Below are 22,151 nucleotides of genomic sequence, written 5' to 3' on the forward strand. Positions count from 1 at the left end.
GTATGCAACTTTTTAGTGAACGGTTGCAGCAAAACATGATGCTGGTTGTAGCAAAAATTAACACGGTTGTAACAAAAGTAAAAAACATCGATTGTGACAAAAAATCCGACGAAGTTGAGTTGCAACCAAACATATATGCAACTTTTTTACTAGGACAAAATATAGTAAAAAGATGTTTGCAACAAAAATGACGCTGGTTGCAATAAATTTAAACAAAAAATGTTGCATCCATTGACCAACGAAACGTGTGGGGTAGAAAAAATGTTCCATGGCAGCGCGCGAGGGGGCGACCCGCGCGTCGTTTCGGCGGGCGCGGCGGGTGGAATCGATTCCCTTTGCGGTACTGCGTTCGAGTTGCTTAACCGAACAAGCCATAAAGCAGAACCTTCCTCTCGTCTCCCGCAAGGCCACAAACCCATCTTCCCATAGCCCAAGCAAACCACGCGCTACCATGTTCCTCACGAGGTTAGAATCGACCCTTCTCAGCCAAAAATCTTCCACTCCCCGACCCGCTGCTGGATCCCGCGTCCGCCGTGTCGTTTCTGTTGTGAAATTTTCATCTTATTTCGGGATAAATTCTGTTTTGGGTTTTGTTTGGCGCAGGACGGAGTACGACCGCGGCGTGAACACCTTCTCCCCGGAGGGGCGGCTGTTCCAGGTCGAGTACGCCATCGAGGCCATCAAGGTGAGTGAGCCCACCCCTTCTGAGCACTCCTCCTTCGCTCCCGATCTCGGTGTAGATTTGGTGAGGAGGCAGCTGCGGTGTATCGTGAGGAATCGGTTGCCTGCAGGCGAGGGAGTAGTTACCCGGGGTTGTTTCGGAAGATGTATGTTTTAGGCCGCTACATTCGTGCTGTTAGGACGAACCAATGGCTAGATGCAGCATGGATCGCTGTTTCCTGACATTGTGAATCAGGGTGACAACTTCCGTAGTCTTTAGGGGCTTGCAGTGAAGTAATTGAAAGAAGTCCACGTACCCCCTGAACTCTCGGATTTCGAACACATCATCCCCCAACTGGAAAATAGGAATCTTAATCCCCTGGACTCTCAAATACCAGACAAATCACCCCCTGATGGCGTTTTGGGTGGTTTGAGACACCGGTTTTGCATAATTGGCGGATGCTTTGCCAAGTAGGATTGACAGAGGCGCCTGTTTCGCGTGGGAATTGGCAGCAAGGGTTCCTGTTTCACGCGGGAAAAATCCCTCCCCCCCCCCTCTCTCCCCTGCAGCAATATCACTGTCATTCCCTTGCTACAGGGGAGGGGGGGGGGATTTGTATGGAAGTGCAAAACTACTGCATTTTGTGCTTTTGGTCATGTTAAACTTTATTCTGATGGATGATGTATGGAAGTGCCAAATTCTGTGGTCAAATTCTGGTGCATACTATGAAACTTACTAATTCTATTTGTATTCACAAAATGCAGTAGTTTTGCACTGTCATTCATCATCCACTAAAGCTAAGTTTGGCATGACCAAAACACATAATTTAAGATGATGTTTTACATCAACAACAGCTCAAGCTTATCACTGATGCTGCACATCACCATTGCTCATAAATAAGCATAAGCACACTATCCCCTCCTTCCTGTTAGAAGCCACTCCAACCTCCCATCAGGTCATCACCATAAGATGGAACTTGTGATGAAGATGTGCTTGCCTGAGAGTTTGAAGCCCTTGGTGCCCTAAATGGTCTTGGTGCCCTTGTAGCTACTGGAGCCCTTGTTGGTGCCCTTGGAGATGGAGCACTTGGAGCTGCTTGTGCCCTTGGAGATGGGGCACTTGGAGCTGCTTGTGAACTTTGTGTTGGCTGGGAAGTGGCTGGTTGTGAACTTGTTGTTGGCTGAGAGCATGGTGCTGAGGTGTGTTCTTGCCCTTTTTCCTGGAAATTTTACTGCTGTTGGGCTTCTCCTGCTCCTCTCTAGTTCTCTGTCTTCTTCCTCCCAGGTTTATTATTAACCCTCACAGGAGGGTGTGGTCTATGGTTGTCAGAAACAGGCCAGCTCTCTTTGCCCTGTTAGAAGTCACTGTCACTGTCAGATTCACCTGAAAACTGCATCTCCTCAGTTGCAACACCTGAACTTGCAGCCCTGAACACTGGTATTTTGGGCCTAGATTGTACATCCTCTGCATTTCTTTGCTCTGTCTGCAACTCCTCTCCATGCCCTTCATCTGCATGAACTTGCTCTGCATAACAATGCTCTGCCTGCACCTCCTCTGCCTGACCTTCCTCTCTATGCACTGCCTCAAACTGCTCTGCAAATCAAACCCCCAATCACTGCCTTCATGACTTTCATCAGCAGGAATGACAGCATATATATATCAATAACACCAGCATCAGTTACATGTTTAGCCATCATCTCCACTGAATTTTGATCCTCCAGTACAAGCAAAGCATTTGCTATATCACCATCTAGATATTTCCAATGCAGTTTAGTATTTTCCAGGGCTAAATCAGAACATGAAACAAAATCTGGAAGGTTCTTCTTAAGCTCAGACACTGACAGCTTGGGAAATTCAATTGCCGGCATCCCAGTTTTTCCTCCAAGTAAACCCAATCATTTCCATCATGCTCAAAGTCATCTCCATGGTGAAATCCATAGTGGAATCTGACAGACAGGTAATCAAGGGGGTCCATGGTTGTACCCTAAACAAAACAGGAGACAATTAACAAGCCTAAGTCAGAAGCAAAATAAGTAAATCTTCAGTGTAATGGACTGAATGTTTCTGAAAAAAACTGTCTTTTTCTTCAGATCAACCAAACCCTAGATCATCTCATCATATAAGAGCATATGCACAACAATTTGAACTACAGCAGGCCCTAATAAGAGCCCATCTAGTAACTTCTTCCACCATTCTCTAAAAAATTTGAACTAAACCCTAGCCCCCAAATCAAATCCCCTGAAAACCCCAAACTGATGGCCCCAATTTGGGCAAAAAGCAAGATTTTTAGCACAAAGGTTGAGCGCACATACCTGATTGTGGCCGCCGTTCGAGTTGTTTAGAACATGGTGCTGATCGTCGTCCGCGCCGCCGTGGTCGCCTCAGTGGCCGCCGTTTCGTCAGAGACAGAGGAGAGGGGAGCGGGAGGTGAAAAGGCAATGGGGAGCGCTCGAGGCAAGGCGGGGGGTGCAGTAGACCGCATCCACGAACTATTCCTGATGTGGCAGCCACGTATGCAAAACAGGTGTCTCAAACCACCCAAAACGCCATCAGGGGGTGATTTGTCTGGTATTTGAGAGTTCAGAGGATTAAGATTCCTGTTTTCCGGTTTGGGGGGTGATGTGTTCGAAATCCGAGAGTTCAGGGGGGGTATGTGGACTTCTTTCTGAAGTAATTTGGACTAGGGTTCTACGCTCATTTAGGCTTGGTCGTGTCCTCTTGTGGACTCACACGTTGAAGTCTCTATATTTGTAGGTGATTTCATTGATTATATCGTTGGCATTTTATGGGTCATTGTCGTGATAGTTGTAGCGAGATTAAGCTGTAATCTCACTGTTTAAATTGGTTTGTGCATACGAGTGATGGTTTTGTTGATGCTCATGCCTTTTGCAGTTGGGATCTACTGCAATCGGGTTGAAGACGAAGGATGGGGTTGTTCTTGCTGTGGAGAAACGTGTGACGTCTCCATTGCTGGTAACTGCTGTTGGTTGTGCCCCTGCAAAAAAGTGCTGTTTGGTTGTCCATTTATATCATTGAAGTGTACTTTTGGGACTGTTATCTATTTTATTTTAGCATACTCAATTTCAATGCAACTTCTCTAAATTTCTGTATCACTGATCCTTGAGTTTTCGGTGTGATGGATGAGTTCTTATGCTTAGTTTTGCTTTATGATAATCCTGTCCCTCTTAGGGATTTTGTTTTTGGGCTTCTTTTTGCTGTTTCTGATGTATCAGTGGATTAAATTGTCTCAATAGTAACACTACTCAAGTTTCCATGGTACTATATATTTCCCAGTTTATGTTCCATATAAATGTGTCAGTAGGTAGCTGTTTGTGATATTTGACTTTCTAGTATATATAATGAATAATGTAAAAGCCACATATCAAGTCTTGGATTTAGGATAATGGAATCTTTCTGCTCACTTGGTTTCCTCATCCTGGGATGCTTCACATATTATGAATGACTGGCATACGCATTTTTTTTTGCAACTTATGCCATTATATCTTGGATATTTGATATAATATTTTGTAACTATTAATTTATAAAACCCTTCCATTTTCATTTTTGAGAAGTATTATGTGTCTTGATTGCCACAATATTTTTGTACTGATATTTTGCTTCGTGTTATGTCCAATTGTGTCAAAAGTAAGATTACCAAAATTTGCCTTTCATACAGGAACCTAGCAGTGTTGAGAAAATTATGGAAATTGATGAGCATGTAGGCTGTGCCATGAGTGGCCTTATTGCTGATGCAAGAACATTGGTTGAGCATGCTCGTGTGGAGACCCAAGTACTTCTCTTTCTTGTATACTTTATTCACTTTGTCCATTACCTTATCTGTTATCTCACTGTATGCTCATAATCAGAACCATAGATTCTCATATGGGGAACCGTTGACAGTTGAGTCCACCACACAAGCTATTTGCGATCTAGCTCTTCGCTTTGGAGAAGGTGAAGAAGAGTCTATGGTGAGCATTTTGTGCTATTACAGTGTTACTATCCAAACACAACACTGCCACAAGAGTTTCTGATCTACTTATTTGCTTCTGCAGTCACGACCTTTTGGAGTTTCTCTTCTTATTGCTGGTCATGATGAAAATGGGCCGAGCTTGTAAGTACCAATCATCACAACTGACACGGACTTTATAATTAAATTCAGGAGGCATAGTTTTTTTTTTTTTTTTTTTATAAAGGGCTTTTATTACTTAATTTTTTTTAAGCATTACACCGGCCTCTGCATAACTAGGATGCACACAGCCACAGTTCGAAAAACAAAAAATAGTAAAACAGCAACAGATGTAATGCAATCATGTAGAAGTAAATCGTCGTCGCCTATGGAGGGCCTATCCGGAGATCACGCTGCAATCCAGGAGGCATACTTACAGTCCCCTTAGGAAAAAGCACTAGGCGTTAATTGTGCGTTTTGCCACCGCCTTGCGCTTTTCTGACCAAACCGTATGCTTATGCGCAATTAGAGCAAGTCTAGTAGAACCCTCAAACCCTTAAATTCTGGAAAATAACCGCTTTTTTACAGTTTTCGTCGAAAAAACGACGTAGACTAGAACCCTTAAACCCTTAAACCCGTAAAAAAATTTAGAGGTCGAACCTGTAAACGCCCTCGCAGCCTGTAGAAGTGAGGGTTGAGAGGGCAAACCCAATCCCAACCCGCACTCCTTTTCATCTCGAGCGCGGGAGGGAAACCGCCCGTCCCAGCCGCCGCGCCGGCCCCGCCCGCCCCCGCGCCGGCCCCTCCCGCCCAGGCCGCCGCCGCTTCAGCCCCGCCCGCCCCCGCCCCGCACGCCCCGGCCACCGTGGCCGACGTGGTGGCGGCGACCCACGTCGGGGCCAAGCGGCGGCGGGCGGGCCTCGCACCGCCTCCTCCCGCCCCGGCCGCTGCCGCCCCCGCCCCGGCCACCGCGGCAGCCCCGGCCACCGTCCAGCCCGCGAAGAAGAGCCGGCCGAAGGTCTCCTCGCGTGGGCCGCGAGGGGCTTCCTCGAAGGCCGCCAGCGCATCCCCGAAGCGGAAGAAGGTCACGGTGCGGAAGAAGCCCGCGCCCCCGGTCGTCGCCGTCGCCGTCGCCGAACCTCCTCCCGCCGCGCACGAGGTGTTCGAGGAAATGGCAAACCCAACCTCGTTCATGGACCTCCTTCAAGACGCGGAGGTGGACCTCGGGGCTCCGCCTCTAGAACCCTTTGGTGAGGAGGTTGGAGAAGATGAGGAGGATGTAGGGGATGATGAGGAGGAGGTGGCCGAGATAGGGGAGGAGGCATTCACCGCCGCTTCCCGCCCACACGTGCGGTCGACAAACTACACCGAAGCGGAAGATATCCTCTTGGTTCGTGCTTGGGCATCTGTGGGGATGGATGCAACCACCGGCACCGATCAAACCGGTAAAAGGTATTGGCAAAGGATCGAGGACAACTATTGTAGGATCAAGCCGAAGAATTGTGGGTTCCTCTCTCGCAGTTACCGGTCGCTTCAAGGAAGAGGATATTCCATGGTGCGTCCTCTACTTTCCGTGGTGGTGGCGATGGCGGTGTGGATGACTCCAATGGAGGTGCTTGATGGACGTGCAAGTGGTCTAGGAAATGGCGCCAAGTGCAACTTTTTGGTGATGGTGCCGATGAGAGGGAGAAGATGATGATTGTGTGATGTAAAAACTATTAAACCATGCATCAATGATTTTTATTTCCGTGTTTGTTTGAAGGTTTATTATGTTTGTCTTGTGAAAATTATGCAATGCCAAATGACAGTTTTAAGGTTTGGGGTTGGGGCAAAGACTAGAACCCTCAAACCCAACCCTTATAACAGAATATTCCGTTATAAGGGTTGGGTTTGAGGGTTCTAGTCTTTGCCCCTGTTTTTCAACCCTTAGAAGTGTCAAAAATGTGCAATTCTCGACCCTTAAAACTGGTTTTTGTTTTAAGGGTTTGAGGGTTCTACTAGACTTGCTCTTATGCGCAGATTGAGCGCAGTTATGCGTTAGGCGTTCTGCTATCGCCTAGAGCCTATGCGCACTTAAGCGCTCGCTTAGGTGCGCCTTTTTTAACCATGCTTACAGTTGTCTTTGAGTGTGCTTTCAGTTTTGCTTGTCTGTTCTAGTATTATTTGATGTTGTAGTCATGCTCATTGACTTCCTGTGGTGACAAACAAAAAATTATGTTAGTTGCAATTTGCAACTTATCTAGATTCTTACAGAATAACTTCAGAGGTTAGGACCTATTGTTATCATGTCACAGTTTCTCTTTTGCTTGCATAAGCCTTAGTATGTACTACCTCTCATCTAGCCTTGATTCTGACCATTTGAACATTCTGTGGGGTGAACATTCACAAATGGGTACCAAGACTTTTGAGACGTTGGTTGTTCCCTCCTTACTATTTTTAGAGTCCTAGCATCAGTATATTCGGGATGTTAGCTTCTTCCATGTCTAACAGCTTCCTAACTGGAAACATTTGGCTTGCTAATTCTTCTGGACTATATTTCGGTATTTCCCAAGAAACTCTTGAAACAATTGTCACGGTCTCCTTGCTGCCCCATAAGATTGGAGTTGACAATAAACAGTTGGACTCATGCACCTATAGTATAGATGGCTACTACACTCTTATGGGTCGTGCTGCACATGCTGCAAGGGCCAGCTGTGCACAGTATTCTGACTGATAACTAATAGCTGACCATTCCTCCTTGAGGAAAACCTTTCATAATCTTCCCATAATTATTATGGTTAAGATGCTCTGTAACAGAATGGATAATGGCATCATATTTAACCAACAAAATGTTACATGTTGCTTAATATAGTTGGGATTTGCTACGTCCACCAAGTTAATTTGATGTGTGAGCTTATGCCACAGACAATGCTCTAAAATTTTGTATTTTGTGTAGGATATATTCTCAGAAAATTAAACCTCTTAAGTATTTCTACTTCTTAAACATTGTTGAATAGCAAACGGCAGAATGGTCCCTTGGTTATAAGTTTGTCTTTTTTCGCCAGTGTTCAAGAAAGCGTTTTTGAGCGATGCTTAAGCGCTGAGCGCTCGCTTTTGCCCTAAGCGGTAGATTAAGCGTTTATTTTAAATTTGGCTGTTTTTGAACTACTTCTGGTAGAGGCTAGGGTTCTACCAGGTCTCGGACGTAGGTTGTAGGGGTGGAAGTGCGGACGGCAAGGCGGGGAACACCGGCGCCGGCGGTTGGGCGCCGTCGCGGCGTGAGAGAGAGAGAGAGAGAGGCGGCTAGGGTTTGGGGCTCCCGTCTCCTGAGGGAGACGACAACAAAATACTGTTTATTGTCTGATTAATATCGAAGGGGTACATGTTTATAAAGGAGGACAACCTCCACTAAACCCTAGATAACTTGGACTCTAATATAACTTATAACTTGGACTCTAAGATAGCTAAGATAACTTGGGCTAAGCCCGTAACTAACCCTGCCCATTGGGCCTCCTCCGTTGGTACGTTGTACCGGTCATAACATCTCTTCCCGCTTTCTCAAACAGCTCGTCCTTGAGCTGAACATCTGGAAACTGCTGGCAGAAATCGTCGAGCTTCTCCCAAGTCGCTTCCTCCTCTGGCAGGCCGGCCCACTGTATCAAGACATGCCAGACGCCGCGGCGCTGCTGCGCCTGCAGCACCATCGCCACCTGCGCGGGAGCTGGAAGGAGGCGGCCATCCGAAGTAGGAGGAAGGGCCGGCGTCGCTGCAGGAAGGTTCCCGCGGTGGGCCTTCAGTAAGCCGACATGGAAGACGTTGTGGAGGCGAGAACCAGCTGGCAGCTCCAAGCGGTATGCGAGTGTGCGGACACGCTCCAGCACACGAAAGGGACCGGCGTAGCGAGGTCCCAATTTGCGCTTGGAGCGCGGATCTAGAGACTGCGTGGTCCTGTGGAGGAGGCGCAGCCACACCCAATCGCCCATCGCGAACTCCGCCTCGCGATGATGAGCATCGTAGTACTTCCGGGTCAGCTGTTGTGCTTGGAGAAGACGCTGGCGCGCCTCAGCCAGAATGTCGTCGCGGGCGCGGAGTAAGTCGCCCGCCGTCTCGGACCGAGCCGTCCCAGGCTCGTAAGGGAGCATCGCCAGAGGAGGGCGCCCGTAGACCACCTCGAAAGGCGTGGTGCGCAGGGCGGAGTGATAGGAGGTGTTGTAGCAGTACTCCGCCCACGCCAACCAGTCCACCCAAGCTCGTGGACGATCACCAATAACACAGCGCAGGTACATGGCGATCACCTTGTTGACCACCTCGGATTGGCCGTCCGTCTGAGGGTGGAACGCCGTGCTCATGCGGAGCTTCACGCCCGCCAGTCGAAAGAGATCCCGCCAGACATGTCCCGTGAACACGGGATCACGATCGCTTACGATGGACGAAGGAAAACCGTGGAGGCGGACGATGCCGTCGAAGAAGGCCCGCGCCACGGAGGCGGCTGTATATGGATGACCCAGGGCGATGAAGTGCGCGTACTTGGAGAAGCGGTCAACCACCGTGAGGATGACGGACTTGCCGCCCACCTTGGGAAGGCCCTCGATGAAGTCCATGGAAATATCCGCCCACACCTGGGAGGGTACGTCGAGCGGCTGCAGTAGACCCCGGGTCGTAGTGTCTCCGTCTTGTTTCGTTGGCACGTCACGCACGACCGCACCAAGTCGTGGACCATCGCGTCACCACCGGGGATGTAAAATTCAGCACAGAGACGATGGAGAGTTTTCTGCACGCCCTCGTGCCCTGCAGAGTGCGCCAAGGTCAGGACCTGGTGGCGCAGGTCGCCATGGTTGGGGACGAAGATGCGGCGGCCATGTAGGAGCAGTCCCTCGTCCAAGTGCCAGGGCGCTGCCATCTCGCCGTCGTCAAGGCGCTGGCGCAGGCCCTGTGCGTCCGCGGCCGTCGAAGTTGCCTGGCGAATGTCGTCGATGAAGGCGAAAGATGGCCCGGAGCGGATGCACATGATAGTGCCAGCGATGGTGACGTCGTCCGCGACATCCTCAGTGTCGCGGCGGGACAAGGCATCGGCGACCGTGTTGAGACGGCCGAGGCGGTACTCAACGGTGAAGTCGAAGCCGAAGAGCTTGCTGATCCACTGGTGCTGCGGAACGGTGGAGAGACGCTGGTCCAGCAAGAACTTGAGGCTGTAGTGGTTCATGCGCACCCGGAACAACCAGCCCCAAAGATAAGGCCGCCAGCGGCGCACCGCCTGAACCAGCCCAATAAGCTCGCGCTCGTAGGCCGCGAGCTTGTGATGGCGAGCGGCGAAGGGGCGGCTGAAGAAGGCGAGCGGTCCCTCGCCCTGGTGGAGGACGGCGCCGAAGCCGATGCCAGAGGCGTCGCAGTCCACCACGAACGGCATATCAAAGTCCGACATCTGGAGGATGGGTCCCGTTGTGAGCGCCCGCTGGAGAGCCTCGAATGCCGTAGTCGCCTCCTCGTCCCAGGAGAAGGCGTTGCGTCGAAGGAGATGCGTCACTGGCGCGGCGATGAGGCCGAAGTCCCGGATGTACTTCCGGTAGTAGCCGGCGAGGCCCAAGAAGCCGCGGAGCGCCCGTGGTGACCGCGGGGTCGGCCACGCGGCGATGGCGGCGACCTTGTCCGCGTCCATCGCTACCCCGTCCGCCGAGATGACGTGCCCCAGGTACGCGACGGAGGTCGTGCCGAACGAGCACTTCGAGCGCTTGAGGTGAAGACGATGCGCTCGAAGCTCGTTGAAGATGATGGCCACGTGTTGTAGGTGCTCCGCCCAAGATGCATTATAGATAAGAATGTCATCAAAGAAAACAAGCACAAAGCGGCGCAAGTATGGGCTGAGCACGTCGTTCATCAGGGCCTGGAAGGTCGCCGGTGCGTTGGAGAGGCCGAACGGCATCACCAGGAACTCAAAGTGGCCATGGTGAGTGCGGAACGCCGTCTTCTCGATGTCGTCAGGGTGCATGCGCACCTGATGGTAGCCCGAGCGAAGGTCGAGCTTGGTGAAGAAGCGCGCTTCGTGTAGCTCGTCCAAGAGCTCATCCACGACGGGGATGGGGAACTTGTCCTTGGACGTCAGGGCGTTGAGCGCGCGGTAGTCGATGCAGAAGCGCCATGTGCCGTCGGGCTTGCGCACAAGGAGCACCGGGGCGGAGAACGGCGATGTCGAAATCCGGATGATGCCCTGCGCGAGCATGACCGCCACCTGACGCTCGAGCTCGTCTTTCTGCAGCTGAGGGTACCGGTACAGGCGCACGGCGACAGGCGCCGTGTCCGGCAGCAGGTGGATGTGGTGGTCACAGGGCCGCGCGGGAGGGAGGCCCTGTGGCTCGTCGAAGATGTCGCTGTGCTGCTGCAGGAGGTCGGCCAGGAGGGGATGCGCCTCGTCCAATGCGGCCGCCATCAACTGGAGCTGCGGAGTCGCGGCGCCGGAGCCGCCGATGCCCGTCCACTGAACGCGACGGCCGCCCTCGCGCCAGAAGATGAGGGACAGGACATCGAGGTCCCAAAGGATGGGGCCGAGAGTGGACAGGAAGTCGATGCCGAGGATGAAGTCGTAGCAGCCCAGGTCGATGCCGATGCAGTCGATGGAGAACCGCTCGTCGCCGATCAGGACGGGAACCTACCGCGCCACCCCCTGGCAAGCAAGGCGGTCCCCGTTGGCGACGGTGACGCTGAACTTCTCCGAGCCCGCCGTTTAGAGTGCGAGGCGGCGCATGGCGTCCCCGGACAGGAAGTTTTGCATCGAACCCGTGTCCACGAGCGCGGTGAGACGCTCCCCGTTGATTGTCACCGGAAGCAGCATCATTTTTGCCGTCTTGATGCCAGCATGGCATGAAGGGAGACTACGAAGGCGGTCGCATCGACCGGCCCGTAGGTCGCGACGCCGGCCTCGGAGAGTGTGGTGACGTCGAGCTCCGCGGTGAGGGTCTCCACCTCCGTGTCGTCGACGGTCTCCAAGTAGAACAGGCGGGCGCACGTATGACCCGACGCATACGGCTCGTCGCAGTTGAAGCACATGCCCTTGTGGCGCCGCTCGAGCTGCTCAGCCGACGTCAAGCGTCGGAAGGGGCGTGTCGGCGCAGGGGCAGCCACAGTAGTGGCCGGCAGGGCGGGGCGTGTCAGGGTGGCGGCCGCCGGGGCGGGGCGGGTCGGGTGACGCGTGTTGCGGCCCGGGAACGCCTGCTGCAGGGCGTTGGCGCGCTGCTCGTACGCTCGCGCGTAGTACATGGCCGTCTGCAGGTCCTGGGGGTCGCGCATCTCGACGTCGATGCGGATGTGGTCGGGAAGGCCGCCGACGAAGAGCTCGGCGCGTTGGCGAGCCGTGACGTCAGGTGCATGGCAGGCCAACGTCTGGAAGCGGTCGGCGAAGTCCTGCACCGAGGTGGTGAAGGGAAGGCGACCGAGCTCGGCCAGGCGGCTCCCACGTATGGGGGGGCCGAACCGGAGGCGCTCCCACGGAGGCATCCCGCCCTCGTCCTGCTCGAGGGCGTAGTACCACGTCTGTGCGGCGCCACGGAGGTGGTAGGAGGCGATCCAGGTGCGGTCGGACGCCATGGTCCGTTGCCCCCTGAAAAACTGATCGCACTGATTGAGCCAGTTCAGGGGGTCGACGGTGCCGTCGTAGGTGGAGAACTCCAGCTTGGTGAAGCGGGGCGGCTGCTGCACGTGCAGCGAGGCCGTGTAGGTGCCCTCGTGGCGACCCGCCGCGGCGGAAGGAGGGTGTTGCGGCACCACGGAGCTCCCGGCGTACGAGTCAGTATATCCGCCGAACCCCCCGAAGGTGGTGGCGGGCGGCTGCAACATCGTCGGCTGGAGCGGCGTCGTCGTGTAGGTCGGCGTGTCGAGCCACGTTGGCAGCGGGGACGGCGACGGCGGCCACCTGACCTGGGTGATCGGCAGGCCATGGGGCGCGGCGGTGGCGCGAAGGGCGCCGCTGGCGGAGGTGGTGGTGGCGGGGGCGCGTATGGAGCCTGGAGGAAGGTCTGGAGGTTCGAGACCGCCAAGGTGAGGTCGCGGATCGCCGAGGACATCTCCGCCAGGGAGAGGACGGGGGCGGCTTCGGCCCCCAGGGCCGCAGTACCGGAGGCGGACGGACCTGAGGTGGCCGGCGGCGGTGACTGGTGCGGCGGCGGCTGCTGCTGCAAGGTGGCGGGGAAGGCGGTGGTGGCGGCTGCGGTGGTGAGAAGGTCCGACGAACTCATCGAACCCAAGCTACCTGATACCAAATTGGTAGAGGCTAGGGTTCTACTAGGTCTCGGACGTAGGTTGTAGGGGTGGAAGTGCGGGCGGCGAGGCGGGGAACGCCGTCGCCGACGGTTGGGCGCCGTCGCGGCGTGAGAGAGAGAGAGAGGCGGCTAGGGTTTGGGGCTCCCGTCTCCTGAGGGAGACGACAACAGAATACTGTTTGTTGTCTGATTAATATTGTACGGGTACATGTGTTTATAAAGGAGGACAATCTTCACTAAACCCTAGATAACTTGGACTCTAATATAACTTATATCTTGGACTCTAATATAACTTGGACTTGAAGATAGCTAAGATAACTTCACTAACCCTGCCCATTGGGCCTCCTCCGTTGGTACGTTGTACCGGTCATAACAACTTCTGCCTGTCTGCTTGCGCAATAATGGCAATATGCCATTTATCTTATTATTAGGCTCTGTTTGGCAACTATTTTCTTCATATTCTGGCAAAATTCTGGCCACATGATCTCTATTTGCTTATGTCTATTTGAACTGGACTCCATTTTAGTTGTTATTTTGCTTGCTATGTGAACCTGATTTGCATTTGCTATTGTGTGAACTGAATTTTAGATGCTATTTCAATTACCCATGTGCCATGTTTCCTATTTTTGTGAGTATATTATTCAAAATCTGCCAAATTCTAGTCAATTTCAGAAAACGCTTAAGCGCGGTTAAGCTACGCTTAAGTGCCCATTGCTCTAAGCTGTGGCCTTCCGCTTCGCTTATGCTTTCCGCTTTTTTGAACATTGTTTTTCGCATCCTCATCACATTGCTGTATTGCATGTGGCAACGATTTCTCTACACCCCTCGCTCCTTTCTAAAAATAAAATAAAGTAGCTTGTTCTACTAAGCCTAGAATTATTTCTTTTTAGAAAGCAAATTAAGAGTGCCTAGACGGTGTAAAAGAAGGAATCTATATAGGTTTGTTGAAATTATGTCTGCATTTTGTGTCGCAGGTACTACACTGACCCATCTGGAACCTTTTGGCAGTGCAATGCTAAGGCAATAGGGTCAGGCTCTGAAGGTGCCGATAGTTCCTTACAGGAGCAGTTTAACAAGGTAACACAACAAGATCAAGTAGCTCTGAACTGTATGAGAACTTCAACATGATTTGTATATATGCAAAGGAAGTTTACATGCTGCTTAGTCAGCTGTAATGCTACCTCGATGGATCATATTGGATCTTTTTGGGAATAATATAGCTATAGCTAGGAGACCATAATGTTGAAAGTGATGTGTTTCTAATCTTCTGTGAAGAAAACCATGACGTGACCACATCACTCTGCTGGATGTTGATACTTGCACCATGTTTCTGAAAGCTGATGATTGAGTTTCTTCTGCAGGAGCTGGCCCTTCAGGAGGCTGAAACCATTGCTCTATCTATCCTGAAACAGGTTATGGAAGAAAAGGTAGGGGCATCTCAGTCCAGTCTCATGTTTGTGATTTCAGTCAATAAGAATCCCCGCCAAGTGTCTGGAGTTAAATTGCTATTTGGAACAGGTGACTCCAACTAATGTAGACATCGCCAAGGTCGCACCGAACTACCACCTTTACACCCCTGCAGAGGTCGAAGCAGTCATAGCACGATTGTGAAAAGCGGAAATCTTTGTCGAATGTCAATCAGGATTCATATGTTCCTTCTGCTGTGTGTCTGACATCCTGATGCCTTTAATTTAGCAGAAGCACAATTGCTCGATGATATGGACACTGATGTTTGCCTCTTTTGGTTTGATTATGTGGTGTTGTAAAATTCAAAAAATAATAATTATTATGTGGTGTTGACAAGAAGGTTTAGAGGCCTAGATGTTGTTGCCTTCTCACGTGCCGGGAAGGAGATTGTACACCTTTTTTTTATACGAAGGATTTGTGGCAATAGCATGCAGTATTTGAGTAACAACTGTCGTCTGCACCGTATGGTTTTGGATTATTTTTCTGTTGAACATAGCCATTTTTCTTTGTGTCACGAAATAACAGGTGTGCTTGAAACTTTCCACAACAAAAATATGATTTCATTTTTGTTCTCTTCACATTGTGGATCATATCCCTCACACACGGTGGTGCACGGTGATTTTAATCAAATCTACCGCGCTTGAAATAAGAACAAGTGAAACGTCAACCGAGGTTGCATCAATCGTTTTTGTGCCACTCTAAAAAATACTCCCTCCGTTCCTAAATATAAGTCTTTGTAGAGATTTCACTACTGGACTACATACGGATGTATATAGACATACTTTAGAGTGTACATTCAATCATTTTGCTTCGTATGTAGACATCTAGTGAAATCGTTTAAAAGACTTATATTTAGGAACGGAGGGAGTACATCTTTAGAATCTGCGGTTCACATGGAGCAACGAAATAAAGAACCAACCCAACGATGAGCAAGCTGGACTTCTGCAACCCGATTGAAACGATGAGCAAGCTGGACTGGACTTCTGCAACCCGATTGAAACGATGAGCAAGCTGGACTCTTATGCAAAACCCACATCCTTCATGCGCTTTCTTCGTCTGTTTCGGACCACTGCCTTCTCCTGCTTACGGAAGACAAAGGGCTCCGAAGACCTCGCTCCTTCAAGTTTAAGAACTTTTGGACCTCGATGTGGGGCTTTACAGACATAGTCCAAAAAGTGTGGTCGGAGCCAACTTCACGCTCCGAGCCTTGTGAGGTCTTGTACCACAAGCTGAAAACAACGGACACAAGGCTCACAGAGTGGAGTCGGAAGCTATTTTTCAAATCCAAAGTCCATGTTCATGCCGCTCTTCTAGTCATCCTCCACCATGACATAGCCCAGGAAAGCAAAGCACTATCCGTGGCAGAAATGAACCTCCGTAAGAGCATCTCCAACAGCCGTGGTACCCGGGGCGCGCTAAAATACAGTTTTCAGCGTGCGGTTTGCCTGTTTTGACGAGGTGGCCAGCGTTGGCTCCAGCACGCGCGTTAAAATGCAGCGCCCGCGCGTAGCTCCAGCAGGCACGCTAAAATGCAGCGCGCCCGATCATCCGACACTTGCCATGTGTTGCATTTTTTACCCATTTTGAACACAAAATGAATTTCAAACATCAAAAGAAAGACATGGCATAATTTAAATCACACAAACAAGTTCATGATGACATAAAAAGTTCATGCCCACATAATCATCCAACCAAGTTCATGCCCGCTAGTTCAAATTCATGCCCACATCAAGCCTCGTCCTCTTCTTCATCTTCATCTTCATCTTCCTCTTTCTCCGATTCATCATCCGAAGCGGATTCTTCCTCCTCCTCTTCACGGGTGTTGGCAAGATTATATGCGAAGGTGTTGGCACACCGGAAGACATGCCGCACATGACGCCCGGAGGTGCTCCCATGCCTCCCATGAGAGACGCAAAACTCATACCTCCGATGCCGCCAATGCCGCCCGGAGGTGCTCCGAAGCCATCCATGACTCCCATGCCGCCAATGCCGCCCGGAGGTGCTCTGAAGCCATCCATGCCTCCCTTGCCGCCAATGCCGCCCGGAGGTGCTCCAAAGCCATCCATGCCTCCCATGCTGCCAATGCCGCCCGGAGCTGCTCTGAAGCCATTCATGCCTCCCATGCCGCCCATGCCACCGCCACCCATGCCGCCCGAAGGTGCTCCGAAGCCACCCATGGCACCCATGCCGCCTATGCCACCGCCACCCATGCCGCCAATGCCACCGTCACCCATGCCGCGAAGCATGGCTCTTTTTTGTATCAAGACCTCTTCACGGGTAAGATTGATATACTCATTTTGCGCCTCATTGAGAGTAGATGTGTCCAAGAAGAACAAATACTTCTCCCATTCCAACAATCTAGATCGCTCCTCCATGGTCACCTTCCTCTCCTCCAATGTCACCTTCCTCTCCTCGGCCGCCAACCTCCTCTCCTCGGCTGCCAACCTTCTCCCCTCGGCCGCGGCATCTTGGGTCCTTGACATCTTCCTCACCTCGTTCGCTTCTTTTCTTGCCTTCACAATAGCTTCCGTAGCATTTTTGAGCTCATCATCCCCTTCCTCTTCTTCTTTTCTTTTGCATCTTTCTTGCACCCATCCAGTCTGAAAGGACGTGGATGTCGCCTAGAGGGGGGGTGAATAGGCGCTTTAAAATAATTAAGGTTTAGGCTTGAACAAATGCGGAATAAAACTAACGTTTAATATGTCAAGCACAAAACCTCAAACAACTAGGCTCACCTATGTGCACCAACAACTTATGCTAAGAAAGATAAACAACTAAGTGATAGCAAGATATATGACAAGAGACAATATGGCTATCACAAAGTAAAGTGCATAAGTAAAGGGTTCGGGTAAGAGATAACCGAGGTACGCGGAGACGATGATGTATCCCGAAGTTCACACCCTTGCGGATGCTAATCTCCGTTGGAGCGGTGTGGAGGCACAATGCTCCCCAAGATGCCACTAAGGCCACCGTAATCTCCTCACGCCCTCGCACAATGCAAGATGTCGTGATTCCACTAAGGGATCCTTGAGGGCGGTCACCGAACCCGTACAAATGGCAAACCTTGGGGGCGGTCACCGAACCCGTACACGTGGCAACCCTTGGGGGCGGTTACCGGTACCCGTACAAATTGCTCGGAACAATCTCCACAACCTAATTGGAGACCCCGACGCTTGCCCGGAGCTTCACACCACAATGATTGAGCTCCGAGACACCACCAAGCTTCTAGGACGCCAAAGCATCCATGAAGAACAATATCTAGGGTACTAAGTACCAAAGGTAATAAGCTTCTCAAACTTCACTTCCACGTATCACCGTGGAGAACTCAAACCGATGCAACCAATGCAATGGCAAGAACACACGAAGTGGTCAAGTCCCTCACACTCAAATCCCTCCACAACAACAAAAGCTATGGAGAAATATGAGAGGAAGAACAAGGAGCTCACAAAGAACTCCAAGATCTAGATCCAAGGGGTTACCCTCACATAGAGGAGAAAGTGATTGGTGGAGATGTGGATCTAGATCTCCTCTCTCTTTTCCCTCAAGAACAAGCAAGAATCATTGGAGGGATTGAGAGTAAGCAAGCTCTAAGAATGTCAACAATGAAGGTAGAACAAGAGCTCAACGGATGGATAAGACCAAGGGGGAAGAAGACCCCCTTTATATAGTGGGGGAAGGAATCAGACCGTTACCCCCACTTACAGCCCGAGCCCAGCGGTACTACCGCTGGCTCCAGCGGTACTACCACTGACCCTCCGGCGGTACTACCGCTGGCTGCAGCGGTACTACCGCTGAGCCCATGGTAGCGCAAAGATACTACCGGGCCAACCACCGCCAAGAAAGTCTTCGCAAAAATGTCCGATGCAGTACAACCGCAAAGATGACGGTACTAAAAACTTGGAGCGGTACTACCGCTGGTCAGGGGCGGTACTACCGATGGGACAGCGATACTACCGCCAGCTCTAGCGGTACTACCGCTAGGGCCAGCGGTACTACCGCCAACTCTAGCGGTACTACCGCTAGATCCAGCTGTACTACCGCTAGGTCCAGCGGTACTACCGCTCGCCACTGAAATAGCCATAACTTTCGCATACGAGCTTTGAATCGAGCAAACCCAAGCTTGTTGGATTCGCATACGAGCTTCGAATCTTAAGACCATGAGATATGAAAATGCCAATGATATAGAGATGTGAGTCCTCTATGAATGAAGAACCAGCAAAAACTCCAACATCGAAAACATCATAGTAGATGCATATGGACTCCGTTTTCGATGAACTCGAGCTTGTCATGAAGATGACCATAAGCTCTAAAACTCACAAAGAGAAACACCAAACAAGAACCAAGAAGTATGATGCAAGGATGCAAATGGTTTGAGCTCTCAACGAACGATACGATCAAGCTACTCACTTGAGAGCCCCCCTTGATAGTACAGCAATCTATCCTAAACAGAAAACCTATCAAGGGCAAACCTATACCTTGCACCTCGTCCTCTTGAGCTAGATGATGATGATCTTGGCTTCCTCAAGATGGACCACCTTTCTTGATTGCGTTGGCTTGATGAAGACTAGTTGATTGCTCCCCCATACTCACTATGGGTGAGCCACTCTTCAGCATATCTTCACAAGTCCATTGCCACCACAATGGACAGCAAGCTTCAAGCATGATATCTTCGTGCTGATCCACTTGAACTTGCACATCGCAATCTTGATGACGATCACAACTTGACGTCATACTTCGTGGGTTGTATGAGATCTTCCCTTTGACGCAAGCCCATGGAAACACACCTAACCCCCACATAGAACTCTCACGAAGACCATGGGTTAGTACACAAACACGTAATGGACAATGCTTACCATACCATGGGATCACTTGATCCCTCTCGGTACATCTTGTACGCTTTGTGTGATGATCATCTTGATTTACTCTTTGTCTGAGATCTTGATCAACCATGTGTCTCTATGACCATTCTTTGGATAATACCTTGAATACCATCTTGGTCATCATATAAACTCCTTGAACCCAACAGATGGACTTCAAGAAGTGCCTATGGACAAATCCTATAAATGTAACTTAAGGCAACCATTAGTCCATAGGAATTGTCATCAATTACCAAAACCACATATGGAGATATATGCTCTAACACAGTCGTTTTGGCTTCGAGTATGAAACCGAGTTTGGTGTAGGGTTTCTCTTGCCATCATCACTTGATGCCTCCTCATCATCATGATCCAACTCAATTGTTTTCTTGCGTTTGTTGCTCTAATCAACATCATCGATGCCATCATGCTTCTTCCACTTCTCATCATCCTTCAATTCTTCATAGCAATGAGGCAAGGTAAATGGTCTCCCTTTATTGATGTTCCCTTTCTTGGTCTTCTTCCCCTCTCCTTTGAACAAGTTTTGTGCAAATTGAACTACAAAAAAAGAAAACAAGTTAGCACTACAAACACCAAGAACAAGCATGATGAACATGGATGAAATGGCACTTGCCCTATCTATATCATTAGTGCCACTTGGGTTCAACTTGTCAACCGCCTTTTGTGCGGCCGCCCACTTTTGACAATCTCGGTTGATTGTCGACCACCGGGAGCGAAGAGATCGTGCGGAGCGGTCAATTCCACTCTTGTTGTGTAGATCAAAGTGCTCCTTCATCCGGTTCCAATATGCATCTTTACTTTGATCACCTCCAATGGATGGATCCCTCGATACTTGCAACCAAGTATTGCATAGCAATATGTCTTCATCGTTGGTGTAGTTGCCTCCTCTTCCTTTCGATGCGTCGACATTGCCCTCACCATGCTCGTCCACCTCGAACTCATGGTCATCGAAATGCATGTCATTGGTTTGAGACCAATGAGAATTGTTGGAGCCAACACTCTTAGTTAAAATATATGCCTCATCGTTGACACTAGAAAGTATATATAACGAAGCAAATGAGCTATCTATATGTATGCATTCAAAAAATAACAACAACATTTTTTTTACCTTTGATGCATTTCCTCGAATACCTTTTGCGCGTCGAACGGCGGCTCAACAAGTGAGCTTGCCGGTGCTTCGGGAGCCCCCGCGGCCGTCACACGCCCTACAAGTCTCTTTCTCGACGGCTTGGAGGAGCCGGAGCCGTCCACCTTCTTCTTCTTCTTCGCGGAAACCTTGCCCTTCTTCGCCCGCGCCACATTTGAGAGCTGCAAGAGGGGGGCATGTGGGTTCACAGCGGGCGCCGGTGCGAGGCCACCCGCCGCCGAGGTCATCCGTGGCGGCATGAAAAGGCCGGGCGCGACGCCGGTGCTTGGAGGTGTGGCACCGGCGGCAAAGCCAAAGCTCCCAGCCCTAGGGTTTGGGGCGGCGGCGATGGCCGCAGCGGAGGAGTCGCTGGTGTAGGAAGGGGTGAAGGGGGTGCCGGCGGGGGCGTCCATCAGGCAGTTCGCCGACGGCGGCGCACGGTAGGGCGAAGGTGGCGCGGTGGAGAGAGAGAGGCGCGGGCGCTCGAGTGTGCAACGCGCCGAAGCGGACGCACCAAATAAGCAGCGCGCGATGTCGATTCCGACCGCACGCTCTACTCTTTATGCCGCGCGCGCGTTTATCGCGCGACCGCTGGAGCAACTTTTTTTATTGCGCGCGCGCTAAAACGACGATTTTTGCAATGCGGCGCTGTTTTAGCGCGACTGTTGGAGATGCTCTAAGAGGTTAAAACCAAAGGTCATCTCCTTATATGTCATCAAGAGAGCTCGAAAGCGCCAGTGTGTGAAAATGACCAACTTGAAGGAGGGCGATGCATACACCAAATACTTCCGTCGGAAGGTTAATGCGAGAAGATGAAAAAACCACATCAACATGCTTAAACACAATCATGGGTGGGTCACTGAGCACCAAAAGAAAGAGGAACTCATTTTTGACAATTTTAGTGCGGTCCTAGGCAGAGGGGAACCAAGGTCCCTTGACTTCAACTAGGTGAGCTAAACCTGGAGTCTCACGACCTCTCACATCTTGAGGACCCAATCTTTGATGAGGAGGTCAAAACCGCGATCAACGACATGCCCACAGACAAGGCTCTGGGCCCTGACAGCTTCACCGGTCTTTTCTTCAGAAAGCGTTGGCAACCAATGAAGGAAGATGTGATGGTTGTGTTCATCTCTTTGAGGATCGTCATGGTGCCAACCTTCACTAGCTTAATTCAGCCAATGCGGCACTTCTGCCACAAACAGAAGGCCCCGAGGGGTTATCACACTACAAGCCAATTAGCCTCATTCACGCCATGGGAAAGATCATTGCAAAGGTCCTAGCGAACAGATTGCGTTATCACATAAACGACCTTGTCTCCAATGCACAAAGTGCATTCATCAAGAGAAGGAGCATCCACTACAACTCATGTACGTCAGAAATATTGCTAGGAGACTACACAAGAGCAAAAACCCGTTGCTCCTTTTCAAGTTGGACATCCGCAAAGCTTTCGATTCAATAAAATGGGAATACATCCTCGACCTTCTGCAAAAAAGAGGTTTCCCCTCCAAGTTCAGAAATTGGATCACAACCCTTTTGCGCACCTTCTCTTCCAGGGTCCTCCTCAACGGGGTGCCAGCTCGACAGATCAAGCACGGGTGTGGACTACGACAATGAGATCCTATGTCTCCACTCCTGTTTGTCATCGCCATAGATCCTCTTCAGCGGCTTCTGGATAACGCCACCACAAAGGGCCTAGTGCACAAGATTCAAGGACGGAGGGCCTCATTGTGTACCCCTCTCTATGCGGATGACGCGACGGTCTTCATGGCTCCCATCAAGAGGGATATTGACCGTCTAACTTAGATCCCACACTGCATTGTCAAGGTAACAGACCTTGCAAAAAACT

The 22,151-nt window shown here is 50.8% G+C and overlaps 1 protein-coding gene across 1 annotated transcript; it reads left to right on the forward strand.

The window, feature by feature from the left end:
• The first annotated feature begins 353 nt into the window (after nt 1-353).
• Nucleotides 354-14,747, forward strand: LOC123395874 (proteasome subunit alpha type-5). The gene is made up of 9 exons (XM_045090905.1): nt 354-465; nt 604-685; nt 3,554-3,634; nt 4,338-4,451; nt 4,528-4,629; nt 4,714-4,772; nt 13,810-13,912; nt 14,197-14,262; nt 14,354-14,747. Exons 1-9 carry the CDS (start codon nt 452-454, stop codon nt 14,444-14,446), a joined length of 714 nt encoding a protein of 237 aa, XP_044946840.1. The 5' UTR covers nt 354-451; the 3' UTR covers nt 14,447-14,747.
• The last annotated feature ends 7,404 nt before the right edge of the window (nt 14,748-22,151 follow it).

Source organism: Hordeum vulgare, chromosome 5H, assembly GCF_904849725.1.
Source record: "Hordeum vulgare subsp. vulgare chromosome 5H, MorexV3_pseudomolecules_assembly, whole genome shotgun sequence".
NCBI classification, from domain to species: Eukaryota; Viridiplantae; Streptophyta; class Magnoliopsida; order Poales; family Poaceae; genus Hordeum; species Hordeum vulgare.

Excerpts from the sequence above, each read along its gene's own strand:
- LOC123395874 (XM_045090905.1), top strand. Across the intron at positions 3,635-4,337 it reads GTGTGACGTCTCCATTGCTG|GAACCTAGCAGTGTTGAGAA; the intron begins GTAACTGCTGTT and ends CCTTTCATACAG. Across the intron at positions 13,913-14,196 it reads TACAGGAGCAGTTTAACAAG|GAGCTGGCCCTTCAGGAGGC; the intron begins GTAACACAACAA and ends TTTCTTCTGCAG.